At 53.1% G+C, this 12,929-nt stretch overlaps 1 protein-coding gene across 1 annotated transcript; it reads right to left on the reverse strand.

Annotated features, from left to right (window-relative positions):
* Positions 1-10,514: 10,514 nt before the first annotated feature.
* Positions 10,515-12,726, reverse strand: CUNH11orf68 (chromosome unknown C11orf68 homolog). The gene is made up of 2 exons (XM_070426436.1): positions 12,588-12,726; positions 10,515-11,889 (listed from the first exon to the last, which is right to left on the reverse strand). The coding sequence occupies exons 1-2, from the start codon at positions 12,713-12,715 to the stop codon at positions 11,133-11,135; spliced, it is 885 nt and encodes a 294-aa protein (XP_070282537.1). The 5' UTR covers positions 12,716-12,726; the 3' UTR covers positions 10,515-11,132.
* Positions 12,727-12,929: the final 203 nt, after the last annotated feature.

A 12,929-nucleotide genomic window follows, 5' to 3' on the forward strand; every position in this document is an offset into this window, starting at 1 on the left:
ATAACAAGTTTTAATTCAGAGCCCCTATAAGCAGTGGGAACCTGCCATGGGACTCAGGGGTCCCCTGGCCTGAAAACACCATCTTCTTTAAATACTGTCTGTGCTCTTCCCAGGGCTGCGGTCAACAGCCTTGTTTGGAGATTGTGTCAAAGGTCTCTGTGACTGCCCGGCGGCCGGTGTGGCTCGGTTGATTGGAGTTTTGTCCCATTCACCAAAAGGTGGCAGTTTCGATTCCCAGTCAGGGGACATACCCAGGTTTTGAGTTTGATCCCCAATTGGGGGCAGATACGGAAAGCAACCAATTGATGTTTCTCTCTCTCTCTCTTTCCCTTCTCTTCTAAAATCAATTTTAAAAAAGAGAGAGCTCAGCCGGCGTGGCTCAGTGGTTGAACGTTGACCTATGAACCAGGAGGTCACAGTTTGATTCCCCATCAGGGCACATGCCTGGTTGTGGGCTCAATCCCCAGTGGATCCCCAGTGTGGGGCATGCAGGAGGCAGCCAATCAATGATTCTCTCCCATCGATGTTTCTATCTCTCTCTCTGAAAGCAATAACAAAAAGAGCTAAAATTTTAAAAAAGAGAGAAGTATGTGTCTATCATTAAACAAACAAACAAAAAAACCCCACACATAAAAACGGTCTGTGTCACTGAGGCCAGGGTTAAATGTCAACAATCAAAGGTCAACAACCCTGGGAGGTAGACACCATCATCCCCATTTTACAGACAGGGAAACTGAGCCTGGGAGCTGTTAAGATGAAGCACCTAAGATCAGTGAGCAAGTGGCTGAAGCAGGCTGGCATATCAGAGCGGTGGGAGCTCCAAGCCCAGCTCAGGCAAGATTTTTCAAAGCTCTCACAGGCATTTTCTCACACATGCAGAATGTCAGGGCTGCGAGGACCACCCCAAAGCTTCTCTGCTTCTTCCCATTCTACTCAGGAAACATCCAGAGAAGAGTAAGGAGCTGCCAGTGTCACAGCTACAGAAAGAGAGCCGGGCTCCCGCTTTCCACGGGGGCCTCCTCCATGTGATCAGCTCCAGCTCTGTCCTCGGGGGTGGAAGATTTCAGGGGTGTGGGGTCCTAGGTGGTCTGCCTTGGGGACAGAGGGCCGGGCGGGGTCTGTGGGTACACACAGGACTTAGAACCAGAAGGCCAGCTTGGCCCCGGGCTTCCTGTCCTACAGCTACCATTTTCTGTCTCTATGACCTTCCCTCTGAGTCCCAGTCCCTGTGGGAAGAACTGAGCCTCCTGCTGACCTCATGGGGCTGCTGTGGGATCAAATGAGATCACAAATGCGAAAGTGCTCTGTAAGCTGTAAATTGCTGCTACGCAGAAGGTGGTTACCAGCCTGGTGCCGCTCCCTTGCCCTTGTTCTACTCAATGCGTATCTTTCTGTAAAAAGAGAAGATACCAAAAGCAGTTTACAATGAATGATATAGGTAGATGTGTATGTGTGTGTGTGTGTGTGTGTGTGTGAGAGAGAGAGAGAGAGACAGAGAGAGACAGAGAGAGAGAGGGAGAAAGAGATTTTTTTGAGGCAGTGTGACCCATGGAAAAGAGCACACATGCTGGAATAAGACAACTCTGGATTCTGAGTTTGAATTCTGCTACTCACCAGCTCTGACCTTGATGAGGCACAATCTCTCAACACCTCTGTCGCTCATCTGTAAATTGGAGACATAATCATAATTACATCTCAGGGTGGCTGGAGAATAGAAATAACATAATGTCACGTGCTTAGCACAGCATACAGTAAGAACTTGACAAATAGCAAAAATAAATACACATGTTGATGAAAAGCCCCAGGGTTGGGAGCCCCCGGGGCTCCGATCTCACGCCAAGGCACTCACACAGCATACACATGCAAGCACACGCTAACTCATGTCTGGACTCCTTGGCCGAGTCCAAACTGGACAGGTCAGGGTGAAACAGGGAGCCAAGTAGTGGCACATGCAAGGCCTGAATCAGGTCAGCCTTGCCTACATCCATCTGCCTGCTCTAGAAACACCACCCTGCCCACTCCCCAAGCAGCCTGGGCCAGTGACTGAGCAGGGCTCAGGTCTCGTGTGTGTGTGTGTGTGTGTGTGTGTGTGTGTGTGTGTGTGATTACACGGCTCTGAAAGTCCCTTCCTGCTCTAACCGTCGGTGGAGCCACAAGGAGGTCCTTTCAGAGGCAGCACATTCCAAGCTCCTCAGTCACTAACTCCCGCCTGTGGCTGCAGCAACGTTCCTGGCCCCTGACCTCACAGCTCCCACCCAGGGAGGCCAGGGGAGAATCCCAGGGGCTATGGGCAGGTCTATGGGGCAGCCTGGGTGCCAGGAGGTCTGAGAGACCTGGTCCTGTCTCCTGGCAACCCTGTGAGCTGGGCTCAGCCACTTTCCCTGGGAGTCCCCCTGTCGTGGAGCTGCAGACAGGAGGAAGGAGGCGCTGGAGGGGGTGCTCTGCATCCAGCTGGTTCTGTCAGGGCCCCCGGGGCCTTGGAGGTGATGTTAGTTTTTCAGTTTCCATTCACTTTTCAAATGGAAGTTTATTTATTTTTAAATTTGAGGTGAAAGCCACATAACATGCAATTAACCATTTTGAAGTGTACGCTTCAGTGGATTTTTGTGCATTCATAATGTTGTGCAACCACCACTTCTATTTAGTCTCAAAACTTTTTTTTTCAGCTTGCCAAAGCAAGGCCTCCAAAAATAGGTTAACTTCCCCCAAAAAATTGGAGTATCAAAACTTTTATTTATCATCCCAGAAAAACACCCCATACCCATTAACTAATCACTCCCAATCCCCCCTCCTCCCCATCGCCTGTGTAACTACTATCTGCTCTGTCTCTATTGCTTTGCCTATTCTGGACATTTCATATAAACGGAATCCTACAAGATGTGACCTTTTGCATTTGGTTTCTTTCACTTAGTGTGGTGTTTTCCAGGTTCATCCATATTGTAGCTGGTATCAGCATCCTTTTTATGGCTCAATAATATTCTATTGTATGGATAACCAGTTTGTTTATTTATTCATAAGTTGATGGGCATTGGGATGTTTCTGCTTTTTGGCTTTTACGCATAATGCTCTGCATGCAAGTTTTTGTGAGGACGTGTTTCCATTTATCTTGGGTCATATGGGAACTCTCTGTCTAACCTTGTGAGGAACTGGCAGGCTGTTTTACAAAGTGACTGCACCATTTTACATTCCTACCAGCGTGCAGCAGGGTTCTAATTTCTCCACATTCTTGCTAACACTTATTATTTTCCATTTTAAAAATGAAAGACTTCCTAAAGGTGTGAAGTGGTATCTCATTGTGTTTGATTTGCTTTTCCTTAAACCAGTCATGTTCCTTAATGATCAATGAACATCTTTTCAGGTGCTTGCTGGGTATGATAAATGTCTATTTGAGTCATTTGCCCATTTTCGTTGTTGTTAATCTTCACCTGAGGATATTTTTTCCATTGTGGAAGGGAGGGAGGGAGGAGGAGGGTGAGAAAGAGAGAAACATGGATGTGAGAGAGACACATTGACTGGTTGCCTCTCATGCTCCCCAACTGGAGCTGGGGATGGAGCTTGTAACCCAGGTACATGCCCTTGACTGGAATTGAACCCTCGACCCTTCAGTCTGCGGGCAACACTCTATCCACTGAGCCAAACTGGCCAGGGTGTTTTGCCAATTTTTAATTGGATTGTTTGCTTCTGTTGTTGTTGAATTTTATGAATTTTAAAATATATTCTGAGTACCAAATCCTTATCAGATATATGAACATTTACCCCTATATTTTATTCTAATAGTTGCATAGTTTTATTGAAGCTTAACATACAAGCGCACTCACCCAACATGGTCAGCTTAATGACTTTTTACATGTACGTAAATCTATGTAGTTACCTCCCTGATCAAGACATATGACATTTCCAGCAGCTCAAACTCCCTGTGACTCCCTCCCACACCCATACCCCACCCATAGGAAACCACTAGTCTGACTTCTATCACTGGAGATTAGTTTTGCCCTTTAAAAAAAAAAAAAAATATATATATATATATATATATATAGAGAGAGAGAGAGAGAGAGAGAGAGCCAGAAAGGTAGGTGAAGAAATTATTTTAAAACATGATCTGCGTGGCTCAGTGTCAACCTATGAACCAGGAGGCCACGAGGGCACATACCTGCATTTCGGGCTTGATCTCCAGTGGAGGGCATGCAGAAGGCAGTCAATCAATGTTTCTCTCTCATCATTGATATTTCTATCTCTCTCCCTTCCTCTCTGGAATCAATTTTTTTTTTTAAAAAAGGGCCATCTTTATATTAAAACACACACACACACACACACAAAAACCATTATTTTTATTTTTTTACTTTGCCTTATATTTTTAAATTTGCCATTTAATTTCTTCTTCAACTGTAATCCATTCCCCTGCTTCAAGATCCAGACGCTGCACAAGGGCGTGCAGTGAAAGCCTCCCTCTCTGTGCCGATGTCTTTTGTATCTTTTTGCCCAGAAGGCAGCCTCCTCTACATCCTGTTTTGCTCCTTGTTTTTTTTCTTATACCTTGGAAATCCTTCCCCTAAGTACATATAGATCTTCCCCACTTACCCCCCACCAAAAAAATCCCAATTGCTTCATTGAAGTATATTTTACATTAAAAAAATCCACTTTTTAAATGTGCTGACCACGTATTTGACTTCTGTATACACCCATGTAAGCACATTCCAAGCAGATACAGAATATTTCCACCCCCCAGAAAGTTCTCTCAAGCCTCTGCAGCCTCTGCAGCCCCCAGGAAAGAACTATTCTTCCACTGGGGTAGGGGTGGGGAGCAGGCTTCCTGGTAAAGGAGTATTTGAGGTTGGGGAGACATTCCTAGGGTTGGAGTCAGTGGGCACAAAGGCAAGTGGTGGTGGAAGGGGAGACTTGGATGTGCCTGTGGTCCAAGGGCGTATGGTGGAATGTGTGTTGGGACCCTGAGCTGGAAGGATAGCTGAGTGAGGCCTAAGCCAGAGGCCTTGAATGCCAGGCTGAGGAGCTGGACTTGGGCAGAAGGAAAGGAGCTGGGCTACCATCCCCCCACTCCTTCCCTGGAGTTTCCTCCCCTCACTAGCCACCTCTCCAGCCCAGGGCAGCTGGGGAGCATCAAAGACTTGGTACCAGCCCTGGCCATCTCTGATTTGTTCCTTGATCTCACGTCAGCCTTTTCCCCTCTGGGAGCCTCAGTTTCTCCTTCTTGCAGATTGGTGGTTTACACACTGTGATCCTTCAAACCAGAGGTTTCAGTGGAGATCCACCAGGGCAGGGGCAGGTGGGTGGGATCTTGGCCAGCACAGCTCTCGGAGGCAGTAGGGGACAACATGAAGTCTGGAGTTAGATGGCCTGAGTCCCAGCTCAGCCACTTCCTGGCTGTGTGATCTGGGCCATTCCTTTAACTTCTCTATGCCTCAGTTTCCTCATTTGTTATTTTTATATGCTTTAAAAAATATTTTTATTGATTTCAGAGAGAGATAGAAATATCAGGGATGAGAGAGAATAATTGATCAGTTCCTCCTGCACGACCCTACTGGGGACCGAGCCCACAATACCGGCACCTGCCCTTAGACCAGAATCCAACTCCGGATCCTTCAGTATGAAGGCCGAGGCTCTATCCACTGAGCCAAACCGGCTAGGGCTCAGTTTCCTCATTTGTAAAAAGGATATGATAACGATTATGCCTGTTTTCAGATTGTTGTGGGAGTAAATGAGATAAGGGGTGGATGGTGCTCAGCACAGGACTGGTCAGTCAGAAGTTAGTAACTGTTTGTGAGAATTTTCGTATTTTTTGTGTCTTGTAGGCCATTTCCTCTGAATGGAGGGCATCAAGGGCTCTTCTGTCTGTGCCCAGGATGGCTCTGCCTGCTCAGCCTGACCCTCAGGTTTCTTGGAGCAGCTCCTGTTCCCTGCAGACCTGGACCTAGGGCAGTTGGGGTCTGTCACCCAGTTCTTGGGCTCTCCCTAACCTCCCAGACCTGAGGCTTTCCTCCACCCTGGGCTCCAGGGTGCCAGCTCCTGCTCTGGGCCAGGAGCGGGATGAAATACTCATCCTGGGATGAACGGCTGCCGGGCCTGGGCTGGGCTAGTAAACCGCCCCACCCTCGCTGGGAGGACCTCTGGGCACCCGTGTAAACTGAGTCATGGGGGGCGCGGGGGTGATTCATGCAGCCTATGAGTGGGAGCCAGATGGGACAGAATTTGCCTGCCGGGGGCCCTTGGCCATGCCTCATGGAGTCTCAGCTCCCCTCCAACACCCAGCAGGCCTCAGCAGGGCCTGGAGGCTGAACTCTGAGTGTGCATGTGTGCGCCTGGGTGTGCGTGCCTGAGAGCGTGTGGCGTCTACGGGGAGGGGCAGACAGGAAAGGGAGGTTCTGGGAGGACAGGATTAAGTTTGGAAAGGAGTCAAAGCCCTAGAGAAGAAAATTTTGGCGGGAATGCTTCGCTGCCCTCTCCTGGTCTCCCCCAGGCCGTCCCCAGGAGCCAGCTTTCTCCCTGTAGCTTGGGAGGAGCTAGGACCCTGGGTCTTCTAGGGTTCCAGGGGCCAGAGCTGCTCAGGATGGGGACAGAGCTCCCTGCCACCGTGGTGTGTACAAGCGCTCTTGGGGGCTGTGCAGTTGGCTGGAGCATTTCTAGCCTTGACCATGGCCAAGTTACTTAACCTCTTTCTGCTGCAGTTTCCTTCTCAGTAATAGGAGGGCTGTGAGGACCAAAATGAGAACCAACTGCTTAGAGTAGTGCCTGGTGCAGAGGAGGTTTGTGTATGTATTTGCTCTTACTGAGCCTCCGTTTTCTCATCTGAAAAATGGGTGAGGGCCCTTGTCCAGTCATCACTCTGGTTCCCGTCTCTGGTGTTATCCCTAGGGAAGCTGCCCCTCTGCCCCGCCACCCTTCCCAGCTCTGTCCCTCTGCATGGCCTGGGTGTTTTCATGCCCTGTCATCCAGGAAAGATGGGCTGGATGGGTTTCTGGGCTGGGTGCCCTCAGGTTACCCCTCAGTGTATGGGGGATGCATGTCAGAGAAGTGGGGAGTTTCCCTTCTTGGATGAATCAGCTGTGTGACCCAAGCCTCCATCCCTGCCAGGGCCCCTCCCAGCAGGCAGAAGTGGGGTGCAATAGCCCTGCTGGGAAAATCCCTAAAACCTTGCCAAAGCTCTGGCTGAATAAAGCTTTCTCCTGAGTCAGTGCCCAGTCCCAGCTGGGATGGGGAGTCAGAGATTCTCCCCATTCCCTGGCCAGCCCTGTTTGACCCTCCTCCCTGGGGCTTGGGGGTTCGCAGTGCCTGCGAGAGAAGGTGGAGTGTGTTTGGAGGGGGGGGGGTTCCTCTCTCTGGCCTCAGTCATCCTTTCTGTGGTTTTATAAAAGGGAGCAGAGCACAGGGGCTTGTCCAAATTCACCTAGCCTATCCCACCCTGGACTGGGCTACTTCCTTAGAAGGGGCCGGCCAAACAGGACAGAATGCTGCCAGCTTGAGGGGGTGGGTCATGGGGAGCCCTTGGCCTGGCAGGACAGCAATCTCCATAGGCCTGGGAGATCCTTCCTGCCAAGGTCGGCTTAGTCAGTGTATTCTGTGGGCCTCAGTTTTACCAGTAAAAAATGGGAATCTTGGCCCTAACTGGTTTGGCTCAGTGGACAGAGCATCGGCCTGAGGACTGAAAGGTCCCGGGTTCGATTCTGGTCAAGGGCACATGCCTGGGTTGTGGACTCAATCCCGTGTGGGGCGTGCAGGAGGCAGCCAATCAATGATTCACTCTCATCATTGATGTTTCTCTCTCTCTCCCCCCACTCCCTTCCTCTCTGAAATATATAATCTTGGTCTTAGCCCAGCCTCCCTTTCAGGTGGTTCTGAGGACCCAACCTGTGTGCTTTACAAATTAGAGCCAAGTCTTTGCTGGGCTCAACAATGCATCAGGTACTCTGGAGTTGGCAGAGTACCTGATTCATACCTTGGCTCTGCCATTTATGGCTTTGTAACCTTGAACCAATTACTGAACCTCTCTAGGCCTCAGTTTTCTCTTCTGCAAAATAGCAATAACAATAGAGTCAGGTGAGGCTTAGATGAGATAATGCATGTAAACTCAGTACAGTGCCTGGTTCATGTTATGAAGAGAATGAGGAAACTGGCGCAGACACAGAAGTAACTTTCATTCAATCACTCATTTATTCAATAATGTTGCTTTGGCACTTTGGGAGGCCAAGTTCCTGTACTGGACAGAGGCCACTCTGAGGGATAAAGCGCAGCCACTGTTTTTGAGGGGCCCCAGACACACAGAGCCCCAGGTGGGGTGTGTGTGTGTGTGTGTGTGTGTTATGGGAGCCTGAAGTGCAGATGGATGGGGGAGGAGAAACCTCTGAGATAATGAGCTTGTGGATCTGAGAAGGGGAGTCGGCCAGGAAAGCAGGCGAGGGTCAGGTCCACCAAGCAGAGGTGACAGCTTGTAAGCAAAACACAAAAGTGAGGCCAGAATGTGTGCAAGAAAACCAGAGGCAGCTCATGATTCTGGAACAAGAGGGTGAAGCAGGGAGTGGAGAGATGGGGCTAGACTAGAGCGACTGGCAGGGGCTGGATTTGGGCTGGGCACTCATCCATTCAGTTAACCCATTGTACACCATAAGCGTCTGTAGATGCAGGCAGCGGACCTTCCCCACAAACCTTCCCCACTTTCCCTAAGTGGCAGCCCTGACCAACTTTAAAATCATTTTTCATAATTTTCCGCTGAAAATATTCAAGAACACCCAAATTGTGAGTAACATACTTATTTTAATAATATTCATTGCAAATTGATTTTTAAAATTAAATTCAAAATATCATGACGCGTGGGGATGGTTTCTGTTTGGACACGTGGTAGTTAACTGGTTAATACTGTACGGAGAGGTTGTTCCAGCCAAGCACTGTGCTAGGCTCTGGGGATAGGGGTGAGATGTAGACATTGCTCCTGCCTTCACTGAGCCCACATCCTGGCCATGTGGCGTAGGGGTCAGTGGGAGATAGACATTAATCAGGTGATTACATAAGTAACCTCTCCATCCTTGCTGCACGACAGGCATTCAGGCAGCAGGAACAGCCGGAGGCTCAGGGCTGTGTGCCAGGGGGGGAGAAGTGCCAGTTGGCTCCAGTGGGGTGAGCACGGGCAGAAAGAGGCACCTAAGGGAAGCTCGGTGGTGGTGGGGATTAGGTTGTGGCTGGCTCAGGAGTGTAGACTCCATAGTACAGGCTGGGGAGCCACAGAAGGGCTTTGAGTAGGAGAGGGACACAGGTAGCTCTGCAGGAGAGCTGGCTGTGGCGGGACAGAGGGAGAAGTGGGAGGGGACAGGGCAGAGGCGGCAAGTTGCAATGGTTTGGGAGGAATGGGCTAAAGCAGGACCATGAGGGTGGAAAAGGGATGAGGGTGTGAAATCCTGTTACAGGAGAACCAGGTGGTGTTGATACTACTTGTCATCTTTGTGGGACCCCTGAGGGCCTGGCCAGGATTCCCACAAGCCTTGGCCCATGTTGGTCAAGTGCAAAGCACTGATGGTCTGAGAGGCAGGGCACCAGGCTCCAATATGTAGACCACCCAGCTCTGGGGACTTCCCAGGACTGGGCTGAGGGGGGACTCAGACCTGGGGAAGCTGGAGTGGGGAGGAAGCTGGGGAGGGGGCCAAGGCAGCATCTCATGACTCATCCACTTCCACCCAGTCAGCCCAGTGGCATCTCCGCTCCCCTGCTCCAAATTCCAATTTGGTGAGGATGCTGGAGGCTGAGTCAGCTCCGGCACGAGAGCAGCATCCCAAGGGGTTTGCTGCTAGACACCCTGGCCTCCAACCAAAGCCAAGGCCAGGCTCAGCTACAACAGCCTCAGCCAAGTGTGTAGCCCAGCAGGATCATGTGAGTGAGTGTGAAGAGCTCACGGTGGGTGAGGCCAGGGACCGCACTGACTGAGGAAGTAGGGACGGGGTACAAGTCCTAGCTCTGCCTGGCTCACTGCATGGCCTGAGGGCACTCCCTTACCCTCTCGGCTTCAATTTCCTTGACCAGATTAGTGCCAACATCTCCTTCTAAACAGGTCGTGAGTGAAATATGCATGTAGAAGTGCTTTGCAAACTGTCCCGTGCCCCCGGGACGGTCGGGGTGGTGGAGAGCTGAGGATAAATGGGTTTCCAGAGCCGCGTAGGGCTGTGCAGGTTGTTCTCTGCACAAGGATGTCCGGCCCATCCTCTGTTCACCAGACCATGTGATCTGACCTAGAGCTGCCAGGACCAAGAGGGCACTTTCCCTCACAGGCATACACACACCACCCGTGGATTTATGGGAAATCACTGAGACACGGATTCTGATTCTTGGGATGGAGGGAAGCAGGGCTGGCTAGACAGTCTCTCAGAGAGGTTCCCAGCCTTGGCGGCCAGGAGTATCTTATTACTGGGGGCAGTTAGGAGGGCCTAGTCAGGGCAGAGGGCCAGTCTTTCCTGGCCCTGCCTAGTCCAGCAACCACAGCAGGTAACCACTAACGGTATTTTAAAAAACACTCAAGACACAGACCCAAGCTGGGTTTTATTGAAATGCCAAGAGCAGGCACATGACAAGGTAGTGAAGGAAGGGGGGAAGGTGGTGCAGACTGTGAGGCGACAGGGAGGGTAGACCCCATGTCCATGGCCCTGGCATCCCCTTTCTTTGCCAGGGGCTGAGTGGGTACAATCAACCCCCCCTCCCTCCAAAAAATGGCATGCTTGGACCTGCAGGGCCTCTGCTCCAAGGAGGGACTGGAAGCACTAAGTTTTCTCTCTTGTGAGGGAGAAAGATAAGACGGGGAGGGATGCAGGAAGGGAAGGTAAAACCAAGGATGAGGATGGCCAAGGAGGGTTCTCCTCCTGGGGGTCTGGCCCCAGACTGTGGTCCTGGATGGCAGAGGGGAGCAGCAGCAGAGAGTCTGAGGGTCCGGCCCTCAGAGAGCCAGAGCCTCCAGCTGATGGGGACTTAAGTCAGCCCTGAACAGAGGGCAGAAGTTCAAAGGGATTGAAGATGCAGGCAGTTCCAGCGTGACCTAGTCCTCAGAGCTGGGGGACTTGGCCCCCTTGGGACAGGAAGGAGGAAGACAGGAGGACCCATCCCTAGCAGGGGGCGCAGAGGGTGGTCTTCCACAGGCGGCCCCACTAAGTCAGTTCCACATTATTGGCGCGGTCCAGCACACGGGAGCCTCGCGCACTGCCCCCCAGCTGGAAACGGCTCTCATACAGAGTGGGGCAGAGGTGCCAACGGTTGGCCCGGTAGATGCCCAGATAGGTGTAGACGTCAGGCTTGTAGGTGAGCAGGCACTTAACGCCTGCCGCACGGATAGCTGCATCTGCCTCCAGCACACCCAAGCGGTCCGTGAAGTCGTCCGTGTAAACACAGATGACCTGGCGCCCACCCTCCTTGGCCCGTGGGCTCACTTTGGCCACCTGAAGCCGGCCCTCGACCACGGCCCGAGCAATGCCAGCCCAGGCGTGGTCCAGCTTGAAGCCAGGTGTCAGGTGCATCAGCCACTTGCCCGAGAGCACGTGGTGGGTGATGGCCAGCTGGCGAAGGGTACCCGGGGTGATGGGCCGCCCACTGGTCTGCAGAGCCTCCCAGGCTGCTTGCAGGCCCTGCACGTCGCCAGAGTTGGGGATGTAGCCCTGCCCATAGGCTGCAATCCAGCCCACTGGCTCAGAGTTGGGTGAGCTGGGGTCCCCATAGCGGGTAACTTGGGACGGTGGGTACTTGGCTAACCAGGCATCCAGCTCGGAGGCAGGTGTGGTACGGGCATCAAACACCAACCAGGGGTCCATGTCAGCCGCCATGGCCTCGGCAGCCAGGTGCTCAGCAGTGAAGCCATCCTCACGGCCGCCTGGAGAGTCCTCCTCCTCCAGCTCCTCCCCTGGCTCTACCCTGGTGTAAGGAACCGAATTAGGGCTCATAACAGATCTGCAGCTCGCTGGGCCCTCGTGGGTGCCAGGCACCGCACCAAACACCGTGTGGCCTTGGGCAAGGCTTAGTGTCCCTGGGCCTTAGTTGCCTCATGTTTACAATGGATAACAACCGTTCCCGGCCCACAGTGCTGCTGACGATTACATGCCTGCGGTGGAAGGCGCGCTACCTAAGCGCTGGGGCTCGTGTTACCACTCCTCTCCCTGACTTCCAGGAAAACGAAGCTCACAGAGAAGAGACTTACCCAAGGTCACACCTGTAGTGAGCGACTGGGCCGAAATGTGAATTCTGGTGGGGGAGCAAGGGCCCAGCTGCACCTCCGGGCCCCGCAGGTGACGGGCAGGCGTCCGGAACGCGGGCATTAATGCGGGGCGGCGAAGGAGCCCTCGTTCGCGCAGCACCGAGGCGGGCCCTGCGGGGCCAGGCCTCCGGGAGGGCGTTATCCGTCCACTTAAAATCGGACACTGAGGCCCAGGGAGGGCAATGACGGGTCCGAGGCCCATGGGGCGATGCCGGGCTCGAACTCCCGCTTTTTAGAGCCCACGGGAAGGCCAGCTATCGGCCCGCCGCGTCCCCCGCCCCCCGCATTGGCGTGCACGGCCAGAGGTAGGCCCCGGCCCGGCCCCTCCCTCCCTCCCCTCCCGCCGCCCCGCCGTCACCTTCGGCCTTCGTTGCGCTCGGCACCGGCCCAGCTCCGGGCCCCGCTCCGCTCCTGCCTGGGCTCCGCGCCGCCGCCGCCGCCGCCGCCGCGCCCCGCCCCCGCCACGGCCGCCGCCGCCGCCGCCATCTTAGCGCTCCGCCGTCTCAACAACAACTTTATCGACAAGCGCAGCGCGGGGCGGGGCCGCCCAGGGAGGGGGCGGGACCTCCCGGGGAGGGGCGGGGCCGGTGTGACCTCGGAGGCGGGGCCATGGGAAATAGGGGCGGGGCGGGCCTGCAGGGCGTGGCTAACGTTCGCTCTTCTGGCCCGCGGACGGGCAGAGGCGGCGGTGCTGCCGGGC

This window comes from Myotis yumanensis, unplaced genomic scaffold (genome assembly GCF_028538775.1).
Source record: "Myotis yumanensis isolate MYYU_CA2020_CCGP unplaced genomic scaffold, mMyoYum1.0.hap1 SCAF_10, whole genome shotgun sequence".
In the NCBI taxonomy this organism is placed as follows: domain Eukaryota; kingdom Metazoa; phylum Chordata; class Mammalia; order Chiroptera; family Vespertilionidae; genus Myotis; species Myotis yumanensis.